The sequence below is a fragment of the Amblyomma mixtum genome, chromosome 5 (assembly GCF_055824585.1).
Source record: "Amblyomma mixtum isolate Tamu chromosome 5, ASM5582458v1, whole genome shotgun sequence".
Lineage (NCBI taxonomy): Eukaryota > Metazoa > Arthropoda > Arachnida > Ixodida > Ixodidae > Amblyomma > Amblyomma mixtum.
In genome coordinates this window covers 54,394,900-54,421,794 of record NC_143016.1, presented here as the reverse complement: position 1 = coordinate 54,421,794, position 26,895 = coordinate 54,394,900, and the positions used below count along the sequence as shown (strand labels likewise).

Here is a 26,895-nt window from a genome sequence, read left to right as displayed (position 1 = left end):
TCCTCGCGCTCACGCAGAAGCACAGCGGCACAACTCACAGGCGTGGCCTTGGCTCATGGTTACGCGCGCACACAGTCACAGCCACAACCACGCATAAACCGGCAAGTGCGCGGACGCTGGTCGGCGACAACGATCCCCCATCAGAAGCGTCCAGAGGCGCCGCGGCGAGGGTCAAAGGGTGCACTTTCCGCCCCCCCCCCTATCGCAACCCATCGCCCCAAACGCCCCGCCAACTTCCCGTCCATACGGGCCGCACAAAACTCGCACCGCGACACACGGCTCCTTAACGAGCCAACCACCCACAGTCGGGCCGGAAATGAGAAAAGGAGCGCTGTACAAACGACACCCAATCTATTGCTTCTAGAAGATAAGAGCAAGCACGAGCTGGCTGAAGTTTGCCTATGTACAAGTCTGGTACGTTAGAACGAAAACAGACGAACAAGCGGGGAAACGAAAGTGGCTAGAAACTGACTAAAACAAAACAAATAAATAAATAGATAAACACACAAGACTGGAACTGAGCATACTGCAAAAACAACAAGAAAAATAACACCGTGCTTCGCCTAGGTAGGGCCTGACGAGAAAGCTCGCCAGCTAGCTGAGGCTGCGTGCCTTCGGTTGCGGAAAAGTCCGCCGTCCGGCATTAATCACACCGGTGACCGTCGCCTCAGATTGTACCGGTGCTCCGTACGCTTGCGTTCCGCAGCACCAGTTGTGCCTTTGCGCTTGCCTTTGATACCAATGGGTACCGGCGCAAGCTCGTCAGACCGTGACGCGTAGGCCTTCAGGTCTGCGATGTGGGCACGGCTGGTTTTCCCCGTAAGGGGATCCTCCAGCAGGTACGCGAGTGGCGACCAGACTCTGACCACTCGGTACGGACCAAGCCACTTAGGAGCGAGCGAGGCTGAGAACCCCTTGCTCGCATCGCTAAGAACGTGGTTGCGCTTCAGGACAAGATCACCCACCTGAAAAGTCAGGCGGCGGTGCTTGCGGTCATATTGAGCCTTCTGTTGGGCTCTGGCTGCCGCCAAACTCTGCCTTGCTCTGTTGAGAGCCCGACCAAGCCGGTCCCGAAGCGTCGACGCATAAGCAGAGCAGTCTGCCCGCGTCTGCTCATCCCCGAGCTGGCTCTGCACGACGTTTGACATCGGATTCGCCAGCTCCCTCCCGAAATTGAGGAAGGCGGGAGAGAAACCAGTTGAGCGATTCTCAGCGGTTCGGATGGCGAACGCGAACTCGCTCAAATGGTCTGCCCAATCCTTTTGACACTCGGCAAAGGCCGCCAGCATTGGCTTGAGCGTTCGGTTGATTCGCTCGGTCAAATTGGACTGGGGGTGGTAGGGTGAAGTGGTGTAGTGCTCGATTCCGAGGGAACGGCACGTGTTACCGAACACCCGAGCGGTGAAATAGGACGCATTGTCCGTGATCAGTCTTTCCGGAAAGCCGAACCGACAGAACACTTCCTGGAGTTTATCCAGCACCGCTCGTGCTGACACTTTCCGAAGGGGGTACAACTCAACCCATTTGGAAAAGTGGTCAGCGACTACCATCAGGTAAATGAACCCCTGCTTGCTCCTGGGGAAAGGCCCCATCAAATCGCAGGTGGCCATCTGCCACGGACGCACACTGTCAATTGGTTTCATCATTCCAGGCGGCTTGCCACCCCGTGACTTCACCGCTTGACAGACATGGCAGGAACGGCAATAGCGGAAAATGTCACGCTTCATGCCGGGCCACGTCACCGATTGACTCAGTTTTGCAAAAACTTTGGAGCCACTCAGATGACCGGCCAGTGGTTCGTCATGAGAGAATCGCAAAAGTGCGCCTCTCAGACTTTTGGGGATAACCACCTTGAACGGGTCGATGGACTCGTCATCGGTGGCTATGTACTTCAGCACGAGCCCGTCATGGTCCAGCAAATATGAATCCCCGGGGTTCGCCGCGACACACGCTGGCTTCTGCCCCCCTGCGCCCGCTACAATACAAGTAGCGTCACGGCGCTCCGTCTCCCTGAGACCGTCGCTCACCTCGCGACAAAAGGGGTCATTTTGCTGGGCTTTCAGTAGCTCTTTACGGCTGAAAACGATTCCAGTCATCCCAGAGGGGAGCGTGGTCTCGTCCCCACTCAGGTTTGCAGCCAAAATTTCCGTTCGCGTCGGCAACTCCGAGGCGCTCACGAAGAGCTTCGCCTCTCGTCCTCTTTGCGAAGCGCTGCTTGCCTGGTTAGCGGAATGGGTTAGCCCGTTCGCGGGCTCTCCCTCCTTGCCGCCCGGCGGCTCGTCCGCTGTTTCGCCCCCTCCGCCTACAGGCGTCAAGGCGCCGCTGGCGAGTGGGGCACGGGATAGCGCGTCAGCTACCACGTTTGTGCTCCCCTTTCCATACTGCACGGAAAAGTCGTAATGCTGTATCAGGAGAGCCCAGCGCGCCAGCCGACCCGCAGGCTCGCGGAGCCGCATCAGCCAACTGAGCGCACTGCACCCCTGCCAAAGTGGAGGCTTGGGCGGGCTGCACGAACGAGGGAGGCAAGGCTCCTAGTTCGATGAGCGGCGTGGTTTCCACAGGGAACCGGGCCAGCGCCTCGCCGTTCCCTGAGCAGAATTGACTGCTCGCGGGGCACGGCTGCTGCTGTTCGAAACTGCCGGTTGCGGCAGCGTGACACGAACTGCTTTCGCACTGGGCGGAAAGCGTGCACAGCTGAGGCATGTGACCAGCGGATGCACCGCAGGGTGCTTCCGATACAGCTCCAATGGGAGCCACGTGGTCAACATTTTGGGTTGTGTCACCGTAAACCCCAATGGGGGCCGCGGCCAACCACGGTGTCTAGCTATTCGAAGGAACAGCAGCCAGCGGATCAAACGACGCTACAACTCCGTAGGGAGCCGACATGTAGCTGCCGAGTGCCGCGCTGGGGGTGGTAGACACGGTGCGCAAGCGTGATCGTCAAGGCGACCTGCTCGGCTAATGTGCCATCAAAGGCGTAAGCGCCAATGACTTAGCACGTTGGGCGCCAGTTGTGGGTTTCTAAGTGGACACAGGCCACCACCCACCGCGGGTTCGAGCTTCGCGCGAGCCAAGGGCCCCGATCAGCCGTCACCACACACACACTGGGACACCGATGCAGCGCACTCAACCTCCGCTGGGAGGAGAGCGATTCGCCGCAAAGAAATAAGCCTCCAAGTTCACAAAGGAGACGTTTATTCACATCGTCCTCCAGCTGATACACACACACTCAATAGTCACCCCGTCCCGGGGGCGCGCGAGGAGCAAGGCTCCGCTGCGCGCACGAAGCGACTCGAGTAATGCGCACCGCTAGCACGCCGCTGCAGGAGAATGTCCCCGCGGCAGTGCTGTGATCTCTCTCTCGTGTCGACCGTTGGGCCGGTTGCGAGAGAGAGTGGGCATTCAACGCAAGGTACGCCTGTCTGAGGTCGCTGGACCCCGCTGGACAGGCTCGAGCCGCTGCAGGTCAGAGGACACGTGCGGGCGAGCTCGAGTAAGCACTGGTCCGAGCGGCAAAGCCGGCACGGACAAACAGTAACGTACGCACCTTACGCTGTCTCGGAGGGATCTCTCTCTGGGCCCCGCTCGGACGGTCGCGGGATCCGCGGCCGCCAAAACGGGTCCCGGATTCCCGCCAAAAGGCGCCAATGGCAAAGGCCCTTGGGGAGCCGGGGCGGAGCTGTGGCTAAATGACAGTGATTAGTCACCCAGCCGCCTCTCCACCGCCTGAGGCGGGAGCAAGGGAAAGAGGAGAAACAACGCGGGCGGCCGGCACAGCCGCGCAAAGGCGACGGCGGAAAGCCAGATTCCCACAAGCTATACGTAGCTTGTATAGTAAATGAGCTCTACCACATAAAAATTACCACGTAAAAAACTCATACAACAAAACGCCCGCAAGCTCACAAACGCATGCGTATACTGATGGACGAAATGAACTCGGAGCTCTCTATACCCTCGTCCGTTCATTGCCCAGCGCAGCTCATTTCCCAGTGCAGCCTTGCTCAATCCTGGCCGCGGTGGTCACATTTCGATGGGAGCCGCCGCGGTGGCTCAGTGGCTATGGTGCTCGGCTGCTGACCCAAAAGACGCGGGTTCGATCCCGGCCGCGGCGGCTAGAATTTCTTTGGAGGAGAAATTCTAGAGGCCCGTGTACTGTGCGATGTCAGAGCACGTTAAAGAACCCCAGGTGGTCGAAATTTCCGGAGCCCTTCACTACGGCGTCTCTCATAGCCTTAGTCGCTTTGGGACGTTAAACCCCACAAAAAGAAACAAAAACAAACATTTCGATGGAGGCGAAATTCTTGACGCCCGTACTGTGCGATGTCAGTGCACGTTAAAGAACCCCAGGTGGTCGAAATTAACTGGAGCCCTCCACTATACGGCGTCCCTCATAGCCTGAGTCGCCTTGGGACGCTAACCCCCCTCCCCCCCCCCCCCTAAAAAAAAAAACCCATAAAACTATACACACTTTGCCATGATATATATAGAGCGAAATCTGCTCGCCGCGACTGAATTCACCGGTTAAATAACTCTGTTCAGTTTCTGAACGTCGCGCATGCTTATTTTGACAGTTTCCGTGGCTGCAAGCGCTGACACTCAACATCTCACAAATAATATCTTCTGTTTTGCTCGTTCGTATAGTGAATCAATATTTAAAAGGATTCTCTCATCAACTGCGTAATGTTTTAGCGCGTTCACGTTCAATTCGAATCTGCTTAGCAACTCAACCTGCTGGCAGCTTGGACGTCCTCTAACTTGTGCCTAACCACAGCTTTTAGAACAGACAGCCCTGCGCAATGCCTGGTAAATACAATTTTAATTTCATTCGCTCTACCAGCACGTTTGAGCCAACAAGCTACATGAAATATGTTTACTGGAGGTAAACAGTTTAAGCCCCCGCTGGGCCCGTATGAGTGTATGTGTATACGGCCGGACTGACGGGACGGCTGGCGCCACACTTTACAGACGCGGCTGCGGTACGCTTGTTTCAGAGAGATCGGGCTTAATTAGAGACAAGAAAAAATCCACTGAAGATTCAAGTTTCATTGCATGACGGCTATTCCTGCGCGACAAGGCCAGTGTGTGGTAGAGCGCAGCTGATCTTTGTGATTTCAAAAAACTGTGGCAGTGTGCCTGTGCTAGATATATACATGCATATGTACCGAGTACATACAATGGAAAAGTGAAGCTCTTCGCACGGTGATAACGTCGAAATCCTGCGTCGTAACTATGATGTAAACCTCACAGAAAGCATAAAGCGCACACAATTTTGTGAAATACAGAGATCAGGCAAACTGCATGTATATGTGGAAGATATGACTCCACAAATGCGCAATTCGGCTAGTTAATCTCCTCGTATTGTTTTACCCATGTTCAGCGCGTGTTGGCGATGCTTGTTGGGCTGTTGTTCGGATGTTCGTTGACACATCACAAATACTTGCCTCAAGTATTGTTACAAGTATTGAACAACACTTTTTGACATGGGGTTTGCAAGAATGATCATTAATATAATTATACCGCATAGCAGTAATACCGAGGCTGCCTGTCTATTGTCCTGGATCTTTTCACTTTTTTCACTAAAACACGCCATACCGCATGCGCTCAATGAACTGAATGAAAAACAAATAGACATTCTGCAAATGCCGCACAAGGGAATTTTTTAAATTTTTGTTTAACCTGTACCGCGGATTTCTTTTTTTTTAATCTTGTTTGAAGTGTCTATTTTGTTCATTGTTCTGCACGTGACAATTGACAATTGACTGCGCTTTTCAGAGGACTGTTTTATCAATTTTTGTAAAACTATGTGCTGTGCAAGTGCTTGCTGTCTGGGTGGCGGGAGCTTTGTCAAGCTTTTCTTCCCTCACCTTTTTTGCTCAAGCAAAATAAAGAAACTTCTTCTTCTTCTTCTTCTATTTTCCTACCCGAAGCTGAGAACTCGACAGAATTTCGCTTGATCAGGGCGCACGCTGAAATGAGTTGCAGTTGAAGCCGCCATGTGAACAGGCAACCGGCATGGATTCCGAAGCGCCGTCCTTGTATGGGACTTCAATATTAGTTTACTTCTGTTTTCTTTTCCTCTGGCATGGGAACGCATCAAGCCTACTCACAACAGCACATTATTATAATACCAGGTCTCGCAGGTGACAATATCTACTGCTTCCAGGCTGCACTGTGTACAGCTCACAGCCTGTCAAAAGCTTCGACGCACAGGACAAAACGTCGCAGAGCGATGCAGTCGGTGTCGCGGCCGAATCGCCCAAGCGGATCAGAAACGTCAAAATAACAGCGTGCATTGATTACAGTCCATGGCGGAAACGTGCTGCTAGCAGGAGCCGGCGCGCTCAATAGCTTGTTGCGCCTAGTCACAACGAAGCCCCGTCCGTACACGATGCTCCATGAAAGCGCGTCGAACTGCCTCGGAGAATATCAGGGCAGCCAGCTTGCGACGCGTCCATTAGCCTTACAAGCGCTAGGGGTGGCATTCGCCAGGCCGCGAATCTCGGCAAATTACAGAACACTCTTGTAAACCCGGAGTGATTCCAGCGGGTTAATTCATGTACTCCACGTAGGTCTCACGTTCTGACAGCTTCACTGCCCTGTCTCTTGTCTTATACGCCGAATGACAAGACGACCGCAAGGCAACTGCAGTGTCCCCGGTTGACACCCGTGGCTGGTTCTTTCTTTCCTTCTTTTCATTTTTTGCCGCAACCGTCAATTCGCGCAATACTAGACCTGCTGGAGAGGAGGAATAACCTCCTCCTTTAGTAGATCTGCTTTTGCGCGACGTTGGTCATCTTCGATGCGCTCCAGCCGTGAACAATGGGAAGACAGGACGAGCCATGTGACATCACCACGCGCTGCGAAGTGGCCCCACCAAACCAAGACGCGACGATTACAGAGCCGGGATGGACACGCACGCACGCACGCACGCACGCACGCACGCACGCACGCACACACACACAAAATCGGGGCATGTCGCACAATAAGAGCAAAACGGGACGCTTCCACTGTAAGACGCACCTGAAAGGTGAGACGCCCGTTTCCCAGTCGTCGTAGCGCGCTGGGACGTCTCTCGAAGGCGGCACCCACGTTTGCCGAACCGCGCCGCGCCGCCTCGGTTGGCTGCTGCGCGGCCAACCGGTCCCGTCCGAGGCGGGCTCACCCAGCCTCCAGATCCCGCCCCTCGGGGGAGCGCCGATCCCTCCTTTGCCCGCGGATCGAGACTCGCGCACGAGCTTCAGACGCGTTGCACGCTCGTCGCGGCCTCGACACGCAGGCGCGCAGCGGCTCCCGGACTCCGAACCCCCTCCGCGCGCTCGGCACTCCTCCCGACGCGCGGCTCCCCGCCGCAGCGGTGTGTTTGTGTGTGTGTTTGTGCGCGAGACTGGTGGCGGACCGAAGTGTTGGGCGGGCGGCAGGCACTCCTCGATCTGCTTCTACTCGGTGCCCGAACGCGCGTTGTGTCGTTGTGTTGTGGTGGTCGTCTCCGGCGGTGGAGTAGCCGATGGAGCGGCATGAGGACTGACGGAGGAGCGCCGCTCGACTGCCATGGTCCACAGCCCACTCGCGGCGCACGACGCTCAAGGTAGCGCTGGCAGGCACCAAGCTCTGCTGCTCGACGGCGACCGAGGTGAGTCGAGAGGCGGGGCGCGCCGAACGTTGACGTGCTCTTTGATGCACTACGCTCGGTTCGTTGTTGCCTGCACACGCATCTTACACATATGGCCTGAATGTGATGTCACAAATGAGGTATATACATGATAAACCGACGGGTGCGCTTATTTGCCGTATACCTGTCGTTGGGCTCTTTGCCCCGAGCGGATTAGATAGGCGCTTCGAAGACATGACAGGTCAGTGGCGTTTGTGCCAGCCACCTGGGTGGTTGGCAGTGAACGTCAGAGGCTATGGCAGGGCTGTCGACGCATGGTAAGCCCTGAATTCAGTGGATTCAGTAGGTCCACTGTGTTCCTTTGGGAGCTATGCACAGTACTTTTTACGATTTCAGAGCACTTAGTTCAATTCTTAGGTATATGCTCTCTTCGTTACAATGCCTTTGCATACGAGGTTACCGTTGATCGCTTTTTACTTCTGGCTTGGACATCGCGTCTTTAAATTGTAGAGGATAACTCAGCTAATGACAGTTTCGTTCCGTGAGGCCAGATTCAAAATGGCTAGCCTTTTATGTGGCGTTTTCGGCGCGCTTAACGTAGCAGGTTTTTTGATGTCCTCGAACTGCCACTGTGAGATGACGCGCTGCTTCTTATGGTGTGGAATAGTGCTGTTTTTTTTTTTTGTGCTATGAACGGCTGGCAACAATAATCTCAATTTCGGCATCGAACGCGCCGTGAATGATCTTATTTCACATGGTATGACACAACTAAACATTAATTAATCAAAGCCAACAGGTAGACGTGGTTGCCAAAGTTTCATGCCATTTTCCACAGTGCCCAGCTTGGTAGCTGGATTGAAACAAGGAGTCCAGCGCCAGCCGCTTGACGAGCGAGCATACATGCCTATATGAGACCTTCTATCGTGCTTGCCAACAGCACTGTAATTGTGGAAATAACAAAGCACTCCTGTTTGCACACACCACGGCTGTCCTTGACGCGCGCCCCGTGCAGTGTAAAAGACAGACATCTGTGCCTTTTACCACCAAGCGGGCATGTCCTTGCAACAAGTCTATTTAACGTGTATCTTCATTCGTTTACATACGTCATTACTTCATAAGCCATATTTCGGTCATGTTTGAGAAGAAAGGACAGCGTATAAACCGAACTCTGAACTCTTTGTAAAGCAGCCCCCTTAGTTGCACAAGTTATGATTCGTATTTCAGTTCTCGAAGCTGTAGTAGTAACAAATGCGGAAAATTTTCCAAATTCGAGTTGGGAGTCATATCCATCTGCGCTCATTGTCGAAAACATCGAGCACTGGTGTAAATGCTCTACAGTGCAGTATATAGTATAGTACAGTACAGTATGGCAGCCTTCCGACCCACTCTGGGTAAAGGACGGAAGTAGGGGCATAGCAAACAAATATGATTAGTGGTGATGGCCAGCAGGCTATATGCCATGCATGAAATATACAGCATTTGCCAACAATACACACGTCCCATACGGTTTGCTTCAAGGTCGTACCCACTGTGGGTCGTTGGGCATCGCCAGCATTCGAAATCTTTCGAAGGTGATATAGACACTCCACCTTTTCACGTCTGGAGGTTAGGGCGTACACGAGTGCTGCAAGAGCCCCGCTAGACAACTTAGAAACAAAGCCCGTGGGTTGTATGTTTGACAGAGGCTGCATCCACGCCGTTGTCGCACACAATCACAGCGTCCCATGTACCAGCACTTCAATGAACAGAGGTGCTCGACAAGTCAGTCCACATTATCTCCAGAACACGACATCACGGTGCTGTGAAACCGAAGGTTGGAGTCTCTAATGCGCAGAAGTATAGATGATGAAAAGCGGTCTGGCAACCGAGGGTCGTTTGCTGTGTGCAAAAGCTTCCGCAGGCGGTAGTCAGACGCGCGATCAAAAACGACAACTCTTAATCCGCACGTGAGCGATCTGCAAGGACTGACTCCTTTTCGCGCCGGCCGAGACGCTTCGGCGAGCAGCTGGACGTCGCCGCCTTGGACTGCCAGCGTCAATTACACGGCGCAAGCGGCGGAGTGCGCCCCGGGGGCGCGTCCCCCAGACGGGACGCCTGACTTACCGCGGGGAGCGCCATCTGCCACAGCGGGCGTGGTCGGCCGGGCGTGTGTCCTCGGTTGTGGAAACGCTTGCATTACTGTGATTAAACTGCAAAAATGAAAAGAAAGAGGAAGGAAGCAACGATGTCTTGTTGCCCCGAGTGATGTGCTTATTTACGGCAGATCTTCGCTGTGTACTTATACGCGTTTAGAGAGCGGCGTAGCAAGAAGGAATTGCGGCATCAACACTGCTTTGATAAAAGTAGAGTTGTATGCAGTTACAGTCGCACTATCACCTTAAGTATGACGGGTGGCTGCACAGTCGCTTGCTGCAATTCGTTGTTGATGTCAGGTGCACTGAGTAATTTACGTACGAGCAGTCTCAAAGCGGATATACAGTCGAACCTCGTTATAACGAAACGCTTTATAACGAAACAATGGATATAACGAAGGAATGACAATTCTTCTTGGAAGATCGGTCATTACTGGCTATAACGAAGCTACGCCTATAACGAAGTAATCAACGGGCCCCTTCAACGTCGTCATAACGAGGTTCAATTGGCTTCGCCATTCTTGAGCCTCTTTGAGGATCGCAGTGAATGTTTTTCCTGTGGTCAGGCATGGCTCTTAGTTACCAGTACGCCGATCCCATTTGTTCTCTCGCTTATAAAGCATACCGCAAGCAAAGCAAAGGTGAATAGAGAAGTTTGCCCTCTTGTAATGCGATTTCCGCTAATGAGATGGCCAGCACAACTTTCAAGCCTTTAATAAAGAGAAATAGAGACCGGCATGAAAGGACGAAGTACTCAGCAACGTATAGGGGAGCCATGCACGCTGTCGACGCCAACCTTCTGGGCGGTGGAGCATCCATTGTTTTTGCCTGGAGACACCATCAAAGGGTTGTTGCGTATAGAATACGACGATCCAAATTCTTGCCTGAAGTAAGACTTCTACGCTTGGCAGCTATATAAAACGGTCTCGCGATCCAGACAACCAAAAATGCGGCCTTTCGGAATTACATTGCGGCCTCGTAAGACTGTCTCTGCGGGGGAAAAAATCATTATTTTATCACCAGCTGAACGTTGAGGCACCCTGTTTGCAAAATGATCTGTTTGTAGCACTTGTAAATTGGTTAGCCAAATACGATTGCTTAGGGTGGTAAGGCTCTTGCGACTATACAAACCATGGAGCCATATGTACCATGGCGTCGTTAATATAGAAGCTTCTCGTTTAATGTGAAAGGCTGTGATGTATAACGTATAAACAGAGCTATGCGTTTGCAACTACGAAAAAAAAGGTCATATATTTTGGAAGCTTTACATGTCAAAAGTTAAAGCGGCTGTATGTCCTCTCGTGAAGCCTCAATCCGCATATTGTGGCAAAAGGCGCTTTTTTATTAAAGCAAGCGCGGAATAGGATTTTAACCTGAAACACAAAAGAAAATTAAGAATGGAATTCAAAATATGGAATCTTTAAAAATGAGACTGCTGTCGTTATTGTTTTGCGACACAAAAACATATATGCGCTAGCCATTGAAACAACGAACCGACGTGTTCTTTGCTTAACTCTGTACCTTTTCATCGTTGATATACTTGCGTTGGGTACCAATACTCTAGTTCCTCTTGTGATCAGACGTTTCTGAACCACAAGGTGCGCAGCTGACACAAAGATATCTGTGCTGCCTACATTGATGAACATAGTGTTCGAAACAATAAAATGACGGGAACAAATTTATACATTCATGCCGCAGCGTTCTGATTCATAAGGTTACTTCCGGTTTTGTTTATACACCTAATAAACGTATAACTATACGACTGCGCCTCATACGCATGACCATGACAAGCCAAGCCAAAACGACGGTTTCGATGTCGTTTACCTTAAAGGCACTATAAAGACTAGCCAAAGTGACAGTGCGTATAGATATCGCGTATACATACAAACATAACGTTCAGAGACGCAGTTCACTATCCATTTTCGATTTTGCGTGTTGGACATGTGTTGATTGATAGTGTCAGCCGTGCATATATATCTGCCAAGAGCGAACGCATGCGCAGCGACCTAAGAGATGGACGCCTTACCTAATGCGGGCAGTTGTCTAAAGCGCAACGTAGAAAGCGGGAAAAAGAGTATTAGGTGGCTATGGTCTTGCTGAGCTCTAATCGGCAAATCGGATACAAATGAAGCTGCATTTACCACTTTCAAATTCAAATTCAAATTCAAATTTATTTTCGCATCAACAATGATGTTACAGAACTCGTGATGCAACGGGGTGCTAGCAAAAAGCCTGTAACGGCTTGACAAAGGCTAGCACCCCGTTCACAAAGCAATACAGCAGGGGACAAAAAGTGATAGCGATATAAAGAAAAGCAATATATATATGGTGACGGCTTTACATAATCATAAAAACATGTTAAGTGATAGGGCTAACATTGCGGGTTCATAATTGTAAGTGTTAATGTCTTGGAGGTGACTTGGAGGTGTTATCAGAAGAGTTAAGAGCATGTGGTTTGGTTTTGTTTGGTTTTGTGGGGTTTAACGTCCCAAAGCGACTAAGTCTATGAGAGACGCCGTAGTGGAGGGCTCCGGAAATTTCGACCACCTGGGGTTCTTTAACGTGCACTGACATCGCACAGTACACGGGCCTCTAGAATTTCTCCTCCAAGGAAATTCAACCGCCGCGGCCGGGATCGAACCCGCGTCTTTCGGGTCAGCAGCCGAGCACCATAACCACTCAGCCACCGCGGCGGGATGCAGGCTAGCTTGTCTAACACTGTTCATTGCAGCTGACACGGAGCACTTCTTTTGGCCTATATGCATACAACACGCTCAGAAATCTGCAGCGACTCGGCACTTTCCACGTTACGGTGATCTGCACGCATCCATTTTTTCATGCAAGCGCCCCAAACAGCACGTATGTATACGGCGCAAACGCTGAGTGATGTGTCACGCGACCGTAAGAATATACGTCCCTCGCTTCGCAAAAATAGAAGGAAGGGAACGTGCGTCTCCTTTTTCCACTTTTATCTTTTCTTTTCCCGATGTGCAGGCGCTATCGGACTGTGTGTATATAGCTCGCCTCTCAACTTCCTTCAAAATGGAATGCGCGATTTTTTAGCTTCCCTGCCAAGACTGATTCATCGCTGTCGCCATTTGGCCTTTCTTGTCGTCGGCGCTGCTTGCGCGATAGATGAGAGATAATGGAGTGTTAGTGACGCGACGTGTGCAACGCTGCACACATGAGTCACCGCGATGACTGCTCGTTTTTTCCACCCTATTATCCGCGCTAAACCTATTTCTCTATTGGCGGTGTTCCAATGCCGAATTATCGGTTGCGAATCGAATACGAATAATAAGGCGACTGGGGAGTAAATCGAATAGCTTCGAATATCAGTGCAGGTAGTTTAAGTTCAAAACGCATCCTTTCTCATGCACACACAAAAAGACAGTGCGAATTATAATGCTTACACAACAAAGAAGCTTGCTGGATCTTGACATGAAGCATTGTGTAATGTGACCAATTATCTTCTTCCTGATGCAGTGACGTCAGAGGTAGCTATAGAGGGAGTGAGCCACAGCGCATTGTTGGCAGAACGCAATAAGACGTCTCGCGAAGCGGGCACTGTGCGCGGCAGCTTGGGCCGCAACGCGGTTGGATCTATGACCCTCTGAACACGAATACGCCTATATGGGAGTAAAAAAGGGAGTAAACCGTCGTCTAGCACACTCCCTTGTACAAAAGGAAGTGCGCGAGGGGAGATCTCACCCCCTTTTTACTCCTTTATGTTCGGTGTGTGTGTGTGTGTGTATATATATATATATATATATATATATATATATATATATATATATATATATATATATATATATAGGTTGCGAAAGCGTGAAGTACTAGACTGCTTATAAGAATATATAGCGAAGTATACGCTTCGTTAAAGGAAACATATTTATTAAACTCGACGTTTCGATCGGAAGACCGATCTTCTTCAGGAGTGATTTTACATTGTGAATGCATCCCCTTTTATAGGGGCGGGCACAGAACAGGTAAGTTTGAAACACAAAGCACATAGCAGAAAAATACGCATAAAAAAATTATTAGAGGCAGTGCGACCCACACACACATACACCATATACATACGCCCCTATAAAAGGGGATGCATTCACAATGTAAAATCACTCCTGAAGAAGATAGGCCTTCCGATCGAAACGTCGAGTTTAATAAATATGTTTCCTTTAACGAAGCGTATACTTCGCTATATATATATATATATATATATATATAGGTTGCGAAAGCATGAAGTACTTGACTGCTTACAAGAAAATATAGCGAAGTATACGCTTCGTTAAAGGAAACATATTTATTCGACTCGACGTTTCGATCGGAAGACCGATCTTCTTCAGGAGTGATTTTATATTGTTAATGCATCCCCTTTTATAGGGGTGGGTAGGGGTACCCACCCCTATAAAAGGGGATGCATCAACAATGCAAAACCACTCCTGAAGAAGATCGGTCTTCCGATATATATATATATATATATGAAAGAAGCCAACAGCCACAGAAACCAAGGGGCACAGGGGATTTTTAATTAATTTATTTATTTTGTGGTGTTGATCAATTTAGAATATTACTGAATATGTTATCGCTTAAAGCGAATTGATTAGAAAAGCAGAAGAAAAAACAACCACTGCCGCCGGTGGGATCCGAACCCACGACCTCCGAATTACGCGTCCGGTGCTCTACCTCTGAGCTACGGCGACGGCTGTCAAATGTTCTGCTTTCGGGGGTATTTATGTTTACAAGTAACCTAACTTTGAGAGTGTTCATCAGCGCCACCCACGTTCATAAGCGGTGGACGTAGAACGTCCTGAGTTACCGCAGGTGTGACGTAGAACGTCATCGAACGGAGAGGGTGGAAGCTGCGTGACAACCCTCTTATGCTTCCTATGGCGTCAAGGCTGCCAGAACCGAGGCCCTCGCTAAGCAATTAAGCAAACAAGGGAAGGGGATTGAGGGGCTCGTTATAAATATGAAAGAAGCCAACAGCCACAGAAACCAAGGGGCACAGGGGATTTTTAATTAATTTATTTATTTTGTGGTGTTGATCAATTTAGAATATTACTGAATATGTTATCGCTTAAAGCGAATTGATTAGAAAAGCAGAAGAAAAAACAACCACTGCCGCCGGTGGGATCCGAACCCACGACCTCCGAATTACGCGTCCGGTGCTCTACCTCTGAGCTACGGCGACGGCTGTCAAATGTTCTGCTTTCGGGGGTATTTATGTTTACAAGTAATATATATATATATATATATATATATACGCGCAATTGCGACGCTTGAAGGCAGAACGATCGCTGTGGAATACAGCAGACGCGGGTTTCTCGACGAGACGTATTGCTTGCCCACCGATTTCGCAGCACTGCAAGACCCGCGATGAGCTCATATACAGCTGCAGAGCTAAGGCGCGAAAACGAAACTACTCCGCGTACACACGCCTGCTGTATATACGGCAGACCGTGTCAGCCGCTCGCTATGTGCAACATATAGAATTGCGTAGGCTGGCACCGTGGTTGCTGCACGTGCCCGACGAAAGCTTTTTTTTTTTCTTGTGCACAGAGGCTTCTGTTTTCTGCGGTTTGTGTCTTCTAATAGACGAAAAATACGTAGGATGAAAGCAGCTGTCGCGAAACAAAGCACGCGGGCTATAGCGCTGCATGGATGCGTCTTCGGCCCTTCGCAAGGCGCTTTTTCCGTGCGCGCCGGGGCCCCTTTTCGTATATAGTGATCGAAATTGATGCGAGCACTGGCGCCCCTCGGCAGTCTTCTCCAGCGGGATAGTCGTCGAATGTGCTGATAGCTTGACACAGTGACGTGCCGCGCGGTGCTGTATACGACCCATTCCACTTGCTACTATAGTTTCACTGCCCGACGCAGCGAATTCGCTGCCGTCGCTTGATGTCGTAGTGCGTCTTTCGGTCAGTTCTTTCACATGCCACGCATTCCCTGCAAATTTGGTCGGATTGATAAGCAGGGTTGCTTGATGTTTGCATTGGCAACCCGTGCTTAAACGTGACAATAAAGCAACGCGGAATGTGTTGATGTTGTATAGTCACGCGTACTTTTAGGTGCAAGATAATATTTCATATGTTTTTTTTTATTTGATTAGGCAGTGACCGCAAGTGAAGATTCTCCTCATTGCTCAGTCGCAGAGCGAACACATCGACGTTGCGAATCAATTCCAGCCGGACCGAAACTGATCACAAGTCGTCAACGTCTACACATGTATACGGCCGTCTCCAGCTGCAGACCGCGGGATTCGCAACGTCGGGCGGTAACTTTCGCAATAATTACGCGATTTTCTCGGTAATTACGCGAGCTACAGCGGCGGCGAAGTCTTTTCAGGTTCATAGTTGGTGACGATCGCATGTAGTACACGATAAACACGAAAAGAGTAATAAGGGAGCAAGCTCCCCTCTAGCGCCCAAGTTCTGAGGTAGATTTCCAGCTTTAACTATCTATACAACACTTACTGTTGTTATAAGGAAACAGATTTACTCTTCAAAACATGCGAAGTTCTAGCAGTTAGAAAGATTTTAACTGATATTTTAACCTCCTTTATTTGCTAAGCTGAAGACCTCTAGTGCCACGTTTAAAAGCCATGCACTTCCCGTTGCTAAATGCATAAAGTTACTATGCTTTATAGTGGGAATACACCTCCGTTGCCGAAAATGAGCTTTCTGAATCGACATCTACACCGGAACTTGGGCAACATACCCTGGCCCTAGAAGGGAGTGCACTAGATGACTGCTCACTCCTTTTTTTACTCCCATATAGGCTTATTCCTGTTTCGAGTGGGTTCAGTGTCTCGATGCTGGGCGTGGACTACGTGAGGCGCCGTAGTCAAGGGATTTTGGATTAGTTTTAACCAATTTGAAGTTTTCTAACGTGCACTGACATCGCACAGCTTGCGGGCGTTTTAGCATTTAGCCTGGGATAGTCTGGGATAGTCTAATACGCGATGTCTGGTCTGGACCATCACAGAGGAAAAGTCAGGCAACCAGGCTGACCACAGACTTCCTCTGCAGGTGGGATTCCATCCCGCATCCTCGGGCTCAGCAGCTGAATGACACAGCCACTAATAGACCGCGGAGGGTTAATGTTCATAACCACGAAGAGGCATGAATTTTTGCTGTTCGTCGTACCAGAAATTCAAGCCGCATGAAAACCAAAAAACAGCAAGATGCGACTTCAGAAACAAGATACGAGCCTCGCGCTATGAGCATTGATAAATGGAGGAATATCATTTCGGTCGAGTCAGTGCTCGCCGCTCTAGCCGCAACACGAGCGTGGACACTGCCCAGCGCTATGCTACGCAGCGAGGAATTACCACCGCAGCTCATCGGTATGGTGCAAACCACGTGCCTTAATATCCGGGCAGTTGATACCAATGATGAGCCGCTAATCCATGAGTAATGTCTCAAGAGAGCGCTACTCGCGAGTCGGTAACCATCATTTATTCTGTGCTGGCCGCCTCAGGCAATATCTGTAACGCGTGAGAGGTGCACAGGTATCGTCATGGAGATTCAACAGCCGAGAAGATATGCTGTGGATGGCTGAGCTTCGCCGGCATTTTACGATATATGCTGTGGTAGGTAGGTGGAGTCCGTCAGGTCAAATGTTTAGGGGAATCCCCCAAGGAGGAGTAGATTTGTAATAAGGGAGTGATTACTCATTGACGTCCACCCAAGCGCAGCCACGCAGCTACAAAGGAAAGCTGACAGCTGGAAAGCTCACTCATCCTTGGGGGATTCCCCTAAACATTTGACTAACACTGTTCCCACTTCAAGTTATTGATCAATTCGCTCTCGCCCTATCATAAGCTTGCCGTCCCGGTTAGCTCAGTTGGTAGAGCGATTGCTCCGGTGAAACGATGGTCCCGGGTTCGAACCCCGGGCCAGAACGAATTTTTCTTTAACTGCGAAGTTTCTGAGAAAGCTGTCAGCTTTCCTTTGTAGCCGCATGGCTGCGCTTGGTTGGACGTCATCGAGTAATCACTCCCTTATTGGAGTCCGTCAAATATGTCAGTATGCTGCTCGAGGTCTAAGTAAGTCAAAGCTGGCCCAAGGGTCTTTGCCTTGTTTTCAGGGTCAAATTTAAAGGGGGGGGGGGGGGGGGGGGGATTATTGTACTGCGTGATAAGCACAATGAAGATCACATCCAAAGAGTAGCTAGAAGTGCCGATACGAACCAACAACTGCCTCCTTTCGACCATATTTTATTTCCAGAATAATGGACTCAATTAAAAGATATGAATTATAAACTAAATATGGTTTGATTTATTCGGTTTAACGTCCCAAAGCGACTCAGGCTATGAGGGACGCCGTAGTGAAGGGCTCCGGAAATTTCGACCACCTGGGGATCTTTAACGTGCACTAACATCACACAGTACACGGGCCCCTAGAATTTCGCCTCCATCGAAATTCGGCTGCCGAGGCCGGGATCGAACCCGCGTCTTTCGGGTCAACAGACGAGCGCCATAACCACTGAGCCACCGTGGCGGCTGTAGAAACTAAATATGTCTATTCCCTCACAGTTAGAAAGTCAGAGCTCGTATCGAGCATTTGCATATTTTAAATGTGTGCTTTGAGTTGGTTGTTAATATCCCGGCACATTTATCCTTCTTACTCTTTGCTACAAAGGAATGAAACACGCATGAAACAGATAGGTTTTCGAAATTCGTTTTGTTTCTCCTCTAAACCGGATATGGCTTTTATTCTCATTTTTCTTTTTCTTCACTTGATTACTACAGCATATCATACCTTTCTTGAGCAGTGAATTTTGCAGCCTGCTTCTGATGGTCTCTTAGATTGTTGGAAGCAAGCTTCCCATTGTGAATCCAGGCAACACTTAAACACAGCTCAGGAAAGCATGTGCATAGGTATAATATTAGTTGCCTGTGGACAGCAGCAGCTGAGGGAAAAAAGGGGGCTGCAACAAATGACATTCACAGTTTATGTTGTCACCTAACAAGGATTATTGAACATCCAACTGTAAAGCGCCCTATTCTGGCCGTCCTCTATTCCTTATGGTTGGACCAAGTTGTATACGTAAAACAATGTAGAAAAAACAAGTGAGATATATGTAATAAAAGAAACCAGTCCTTTTGTTGGCACAGTCAAGAATTTGATGTATACAGCTTTTTTGTGGTTAATAGCGGGTAGTGCAAACCAGTCTGAATTAAATATCCAGCCACGGTGCGCCCTTTTAGGAAACAGTAATATGCATGATGGTTAACTGGTTCATTATTGCTCAGTATCAGACATTAAGTACTCCTTGAAATTTGCATTCTCATATGGTGATTTTTAGTCATGTAGAGTATAAATGAATATTTCACTCTTTCTTTTCCTCATTCTTGTACTTTGTATCTTGCTCGAATTAACAATTTATTCCTGCTTAAAGGAGTACAGACGCCTAACTTTTGGGTGCGCGTTTTCTGCTTTGTAATGATGCGGAAGGCATTGTTATAGATGGATTATCATGTCGTATTCTGGTATGACCACTGAATAATTCACGGTCGAATTTCTTTCTCATGCCGTTTCGGTTTCAATAGCGGAAAGATGGCTGTGGCATCAGAGTGCTTATAGGTCACGCTAGACATGAAGAAACTGCGATACAGTCGCTGCTTTGTTGTTTTACTTCGCTACATACAGTGCTAAAGCCAGGCGGTCTCAACAGCCGGAGTGACAACAAATGTGGAAGCAGTGATTTGCTGTTTTTTCACGCCTCATATGACCTATAAGCACACGTTAACGTTACATTCGTTGTTCGGCTGTTGAAACTGAAATGACATGACAGAAAAATTTAATTATAAATTCTTTATCGGTCGTAGGTGGATACCACCCGTTGATTCATGCTTAGTGTCTTCCCCATCAATGTGGAGAAGAAAACATGCTACCAAAATTAGGTGCATGTACTGTTTCTTTAAGAGGCAGTTTAATACTGGACAGATGATCTCGCGTGTGCTCTTCGAAACAATTTTGACTCCTCCATTATGTTCACTTTACTGTGCTCACAATTATTGGGACAGCTGTTAATGATATCCTTTCAGAATGCTACATAAAGGTACGCAGTGCTTTCTAACTTTTATCTGTCACCGAATGAACATGCAGCTAGCCTTCCCTTTACGGCGTCCGTCATAGCCTTAGTCGCTTTGGGATGTTAAAGCCCCAAAAACCAGCCAACCATTTGCTGTGGCTCCTACTAGCATTTTGTACCTTATGTAGGGCATAAATGAATACAAATTGAGGCAGGCTCATACTAAGAGGTATTCAAGGCGGAAGGCTTGGCAGTATTTGTTTGAGTCGGTACTCCACTGTTTTTTCGTGAAAAAAATGCTCTCTTTCAGATGTGATCTTTATTGCACATATGGCGCAGAAAACAATTTGAAGTGAATTACTTGATTGTCTCAAAATGAAATATGCTGCTACTGCTCATGTGCCATGTCTCATATCGATTTTCATCATAATTGCTGCAAATTACCAAGGCTCGCCGGGAGCTGCAAGCATTCAATTCCACAAGCTGCTGTAAAAGTTGCTAAATGAAATAAAGTTAGTTGATTGCATGTGTTGTGCTGTTGCTCTGTATGATTTCTTGTATGCTTACGCAATAACAGTGGTTACATCGTACATGCTACATCGTGCATGCTGAGCTTCTCTAGAAATGTGGTGGCTAATTAGTAATTGGAGCTCATTAGTCAAAGCTTATACAGCGTCAAAAGCATCACACTGCAGTGAAATGAATGCATTCCAATGGATTTCTATAACATTTCTTTAACTAGTTTCAAATGAAAGTTGTTACAGTATTTCTTTGAAAGGACATTAGCCGTGTTCCTTTAACAGTGTGGTGGCCAATTTGTTATTGAAGCACTGTACTCAAATTCTATACAGATTCAAAAGCAGCATATTACAATGAAACGAGTGCACTAAAAGGATTTCTAAACGAACCCCCAAGAAGTTTCTAAAGCAAGTCATTACAGTGTTTCTTTTAAACGACATTAGCCACGTTCCTATAACCATGCTGTGGCCAATTAGTTATTGAAACACTGTACCCAAATTCTATATAGATTGAAAAGCAGCACATTACAATGAAATGAGTACACTCAAAAGATTTTCTAAACAATTTCTCAAGGAGTTTCTAAAACAAGTCATTACAGTCTTGCTTTTAAAGGGCATTAGCCGTGTTCCTATAGCAACGCTTTGGCCAATTAGTTATTGAAACCCTGGACAAAAATTCCGTACAGATATAAAAATACACATTACATTTTAATGAGTAAATTTGAAAGATTTTATAAAGAATCGCAAAAGCAATTTTTGTAAGGGGCATGCAGCTCCCCTTCGGCACAGAACTGAAGAGACAAACGTGAAAAGGCTAGAAAATTGTAGCGGGGGAATCGGAATCCGTTTATTATTATGGTTATCATATACATGCTCGTCGTCATCGCCGGCGCCTTCCTCACTGCGAAGCATACGACTTTCTTTCATTTTCTTTGTCTTTTCGGGATGCAGTGTGCGTTCTGCGAGCTATCGACATTAGGCCGGGTGAGTAGATTTCAGTGAAGTGTCAGCTTTTTGAACACAGGTATCCGTATTGCTCTCCCCCATATCTAAGCGCAGACGCGCTCACACGCCTATTAGCACGTTCTGAGCACTGTGTACACGTGAGCAGGAGCGGGCACTCCCTTCGCTAATACAGCAGCGCCATGAGTGTACTTCGCTGAGTGAGGAAGACCCGAAGAGAGAAAGAGAGAGAGCCCGACAATACAAAGACCAGCGAAAATGAAAGTAAACAAACGAACAAACAAACAAGAAAACAAACAAGAGGTGGCATACGATTTAAAAATAACAAGCGTAACTGCGGCGCTTCGCGACCCGACTAACATAGCGAGGGCTGTCGCAGGGGCTTTTCCTCGGTTTCTCTGTCTGCTGTGCGACCGGTCCTAGCGCCAACAAAGGCAGGATGAGGGGAGGTCGCTTGCCGCTTGCTTTCTTGCTCGGCTGATTGTTTTGTAAATGTTTCAGCGCGCGGCTTCTTTCTTGCAGCCCGCTTTTTCTTTTTTTATGCCGACGAGTAAATACACTTTGGGGCGCATTTTGTTTCCAACGAGCACCTCGTTTCCTCGAAATTCAGTCGACGTTGCGTTCGCGGCGCCTTCTTGAGACAGACTGGCGAGGGAGGGCGTCGCCTCGCTGCAACACAGAGGGAGTAAGGGCGCGTTCTCGGCCAAGCTCTCCAGCGGGCTTGCAGCTGCAGCGGCAGCAGCAGCAGCAAGCGAGCGCTTCATGGGTTCGGCGCGGTTGTCCTTTAATTAAGGTGTTAATTGCGTTTCCGCGTTGCCCGTAATTACGGCAAGCTGCGCCGTGCTTTGCAGAAGCATATATATATATATATATATATATATATATATATATATATATATATATATATATATATATATATATATATATATATATATATATATATATATATGATAGCTGGATAGCGGCTCGGCCCGGCTGAATGCATGCATGCGCATTTTAGTGCACACCGCTGCGGCGTGGTTTTTATATATGCGAGCGGTGGGCTACACATTGTATATCGCGTCACGGAAACCGCCCTCTCCACCTCCACGTATGCACGCCAGCCCTGCTCAACTGAGCTGTATGCGCTGCGGTCTCCAAATTGCTTCCGTGCACCACATATCCTTCCTTATCTTTCGCTCTTTTTTTTTTCTGTCTAGTTAGCGCAGTTCTGTAAAGAAGATATAGTATATGTGTTCGTACGCGCGTGAAATTGACTCATAAAGCTGCTCCGCAGACTTATTAAGCGCATACACGAGCTATTCGCCCTTACATCTGCGGTCTCAAATCCGTGTCCGGTTCTCAAACGATATAGACTGGTGGTGTAATTGTGGCGAGGCCTCTCGTTATGTAGGAAGCGTGTGCACAGTTCCGGGAGAACCTTCGCATCTTATTCGAATAGGCGTAATTGTTTCCTCCCTCCATCTCTCGCTCACTTAATAAACCCATACAGATACCATGCGTGGCTTGTTTTGCACCCCTGCTTTGCGGATTCCTCTCTTTAGCGCATGAATACCTGCACGATCGTTATTTGCGTTTCTTGTCTATGAACGGATGTCCAGCAGGAGAATCGTTCTTTATCATCCTAATCTGAAAAAAGCTTATTGCTTTGGTTACCGATAGAGCACGGGCTGTATTTGACTGTCATTTTTGTTCAAAACCTGCGTAAGGAGTGTGCACACTCACAGTAAGAAAGCTTATAGGGCACAATATCAACGGAAAACGTGAATTTCGACATCGTCTTTGCACGCAGCCAACAATTTGATATGCGCTTTTATAGTACTGAGGGCGCGAATTGCATAATGCACATCGTTTGGTCTTAAGCAAAGCGCATTAGATGTCAAGAAATGTTTCAGCATCCCATTTAGTATTCTCATATCGTACTCTGTTGTGCATGCCGTCATCGCACTCCTCCGCTTCGGTGGCTAGACGGCGGCTATTGCGACGCCACCTTTTTGGGTCCGTCTCGGCCTCGACACCGGTCGCCGATGGAATTTCGTGTAGTGGAGCTAATAAGGCTTACGATTTAAAAAAGAGCGCTGTGCTGTTTAAAGAGTGTGGTAGAGCGGCACGTTTAAATCTCCCGGTAACTGTTACCTGGCAGATATAGTAAATCGGATACTTACTGCATTACCGAAGTCAGGACTATATACAGTGTGGTCTGAGCAGATCTGCAATCTTCGCCAATTTTTGTAAACATGTAGGGTAATTGGTGCAGCTTTTGTTCGTGATGGAGAGGAGCAGATGGGAGACAAAAAGAGGCAGGAGGAGCGTCCGTTGTGTCCTACAGAGATGGGTAAACTGTGGTAACAGTTAGCCATGTTAACCAGTGGGTGTCTGAATGCTGCTTTGCCTAGATGGAGTTTCAATTTATTATCATAACATGCAATAACACACACAAATTAACCATCAATAATGCGTGCAGTTGGCGTTGAACCGCACATATGGGATGGTGCGAGGTGGAATACGACTACTCTCAAGAGTACCTGCTCAGTTAACCGCGCGATATGGCGCATCAACCAGTCGCAACTATAATATTGTCAGTCGCTAACCAATGTGAAGGCCAAACGCTCGACCCTCAATTGGAGCCACATGATGCGAGTGAATTGCTGGCAGGTCGCGTGCCGTCCACCTGCCCTCGTTAAAGAATATGCGCTCCAAGAACGAGCTTGTGGGTGAATCTATGACGTAAAGTCGAGTCAGATGACCGTCCGCTTGCAACAGCGTTGTGTGAATGGATCAGAGCAGCGTATACGACAGAGCGGACGAACTCTTCGTAGTTGGCCAGTAGTCTTGTAGCACAGGCTCATGACTTGTCTTGATATGACGAAAGAAGTGAACCTCATATTCGAGAAATGTTTATACCCATTCTCATCCCGCTTCATCAGAAGCAGAGATTGGAACTACAATTTAACCTAAATATAACGAAACTGAAGGGGCCAGGCGTTTACTTCGTTATAGTCCGTGTGGACCGAGATTACAGGGGGAATCGTCATTCCTTCGTTATATTCATTATTTCGTTAAAACCGTTATAACGGGGTTTGAGTGTACTCGGGTACCATACGACCCCTTTTAATTCCGCACGCATTCACCCTCCGCCTCCCGGCTGCTGCCTTGGAATAAGTGGCTAGCCCTTGGTTTATCAGACTGACCTGTCAGCTGTTTCTTTCAGAATAGACTGTCTAAATGGCGCAAAATCTAGTTTTTATTCGCATTTCCAGCCCCCGAGCACGAATTGCTGCAAACTGCAACCTGTGCGTTGACTCTTGTTTGTTGAAGAATTTGAGCAAACTTCGCAATAGGCCTCATAACGGGGAACATGAATTACAATTCAATACTCTTTGCTTCCACGTATTCTTGCTCCATCGCCACGATACGCAAAGCGCGAACAATGCTGCTCGGACGCAGAGCGCGGCAGCTATAGCACGCGACGGACAATGCCACGTTGTACATCCGCCGATTTTCAATGGTCGATTAGGTGTGGGCGTTCGGCCACTGTCAGCGGCAGGTGGTCGTAAAGTTTACCGAGATGAAATTTCTGAATGGAATGAAAGGCGAAGAAAAAACAAAGTGAAAAGGAACAAGGAGATAGAGAATAGAATTTCCGGCCGCTGTATATCTACTGAGCATAGGTGACGTGTTCGCCGAACAAAAGAGCCGTCTCAACGCAGCACAGAGCGAATATAGGGACGACAAAAAAAAAAAAAAGAAGATGGTCAAGATTGAACGCATACGACCGAATCGGCGTGTGTTCAGTCTTGTACGTTCGTGTATGTTCACAGTGGAAACTGCCGAAACTCTGAGCGCAGTCTTCCATCGTCCACCGCATTCTGCGTCTAAAACGGGCTTTTACGAGCTCCTCGCTCCTTTATGTGAGTTTGCTTAGCCCCGTTTGCGCGTACCCACTCGTAGAGACCTATAAGGCCTTAACGTTTTCACGTCGTGCGGTTATGGTATACCATCGGCTTCACACCGAGGCCAACTGCAGAGACTCACAGAAGGACGAGCTCTAGTGAGCCGAGCCGTGTGTCATCAAAAAAAGAGAAGTAACCAGAAAAAGCGAGAAGAATAAGGAATGGGAAGCGTGCATAACCTCTTTCTTGCACACGACCAACGGTGATCGAAAGAAGCAGGCACGGGAGTCGAAACATACCGAGACGTCTGTGCGCCGGCAGTCGCGACTACGCGACGCCCATCTCTGCGTGCAGCAACGAGAATGGCAAGAATATAAGAGGCGGCTGATCCCAATCAGGTTAAGCTGATTATTCCGCTCGACGGCAGACGCGGCTCCGCTTATGTGTAAGGAGCCTTGGGGGCACGGACGAAGCGTTCGGCTGATGCGTCCCGACTCGGGGCTCACGGAAGCTCGCACGGATCCTCCCTCCCCCCTCGCCCCCGAGCTGCATGGCACGCATGTCTTCCTTCGGCATGTCAGGAACGCGAGCCTGTTTTTAAAGAGCCTATGACCGGTACTGTCGTGATACTCATTATAGAACCTCGTGCCGATGTAGGTTTTTTTTTATGCTTTCACGTGCATATGCTATGTGCATCTCGGAGTTAATTGCGCTATGAAAATACTTCATATTTATGGTTTTCTCCTCGCGAATGGCCCTTTAATAATCTCACAGAGAGCCTGTGACTAAAGACCTCTCGATAGAAGTCGCCTGTGTAATTTGCAGACAGCTTGGTAGCATTGCGACATGGCGCTTATATGTTGTTCTGTCACAGATAACTAAATGGCTGTTAAAATGAACGGATTTTTTTTTTTTATGGGCGATAATTGGTACAGTCTCTTTTCTGTTGGGTACCATTGCGACGAAAATTTTCAAAAATGTTCGGCTTTATGCTCGGTGTTAGGTTGGAATTCATGTTCAGCGTAATGTTCAGCCTCGGGTTTTTGTCCTGGTTACTGCGGTTTTATGTTCAGCGTCATTTTCAGCCTCTGGTTTCGGTTCAAGTTCGCTGCGATGTCCGAAATAGCCTAAATTTGCCGAGAATGCGAACTAAAAACAAACAAAAAAATAAGCCAGGGCACATGGCAACAGCTTTTCGTGGTCTTCAAAGCTGAAATCGCGCAGGGGACCATGGACGTGCACAATTATAGATTTAACCACTTAACCACTAATAATAGATTTAACTTGGAGCCTTGTCACAACGCTTACGGTCAAAGGCTATTAGAGTACAATGGTGTTCAGATATGGAATGAGATTCCCGATGACATCAAGCTCAATCATAATTTTTCGCCCTTATTCAAAAACATTTTTCTTCTCTGTCCAGAGCTGTGAGAATAAATACGTTTGTGTTTGGTTTTGTACATTTCAGAATGCCTTTGTTTTTCAGAATATGTATGCGCTTTACATATTTGCAATGCTGCAATTTTTGTATCTCACGTCTTTTTGTACATGTAGTCTGAATGTCTGCCTTTTCTTTTGTGAATATCTTGTATTTTGACCTTTCACTAGCCGAGCTGGCTATGGGTCCAATCAGGTTTTGATTTATTTATTTCAGTGCGTGGTACATTCAATACATGGGATTGTTCCCATGTATTCCCGCAAGTTTCTCTTCCTTGGAGAAAGAAAGAAGAAAAAAATTG

The 26,895-nt window shown here is 48.3% G+C and overlaps 1 protein-coding gene across 1 annotated transcript in view; it reads left to right on the top strand.

Annotated features, from left to right (window-relative positions):
• The first annotated feature begins 7,258 nt into the window (after nucleotides 1-7,258).
• Nucleotides 7,259-26,895, top strand: part of LOC149342201 (uncharacterized) — a 130,656-nt gene continuing 111,019 nt past the window's right edge. Inside the window, exon 1 of the mRNA XM_089544483.1 lies at nucleotides 7,259-7,630. Within this exon, the coding sequence (XP_089400609.1) occupies nucleotides 7,549-7,630 (82 nt within the window). The 5' untranslated portion in view covers nucleotides 7,259-7,548. The remainder of the gene's footprint in view (nucleotides 7,631-26,895) is intronic.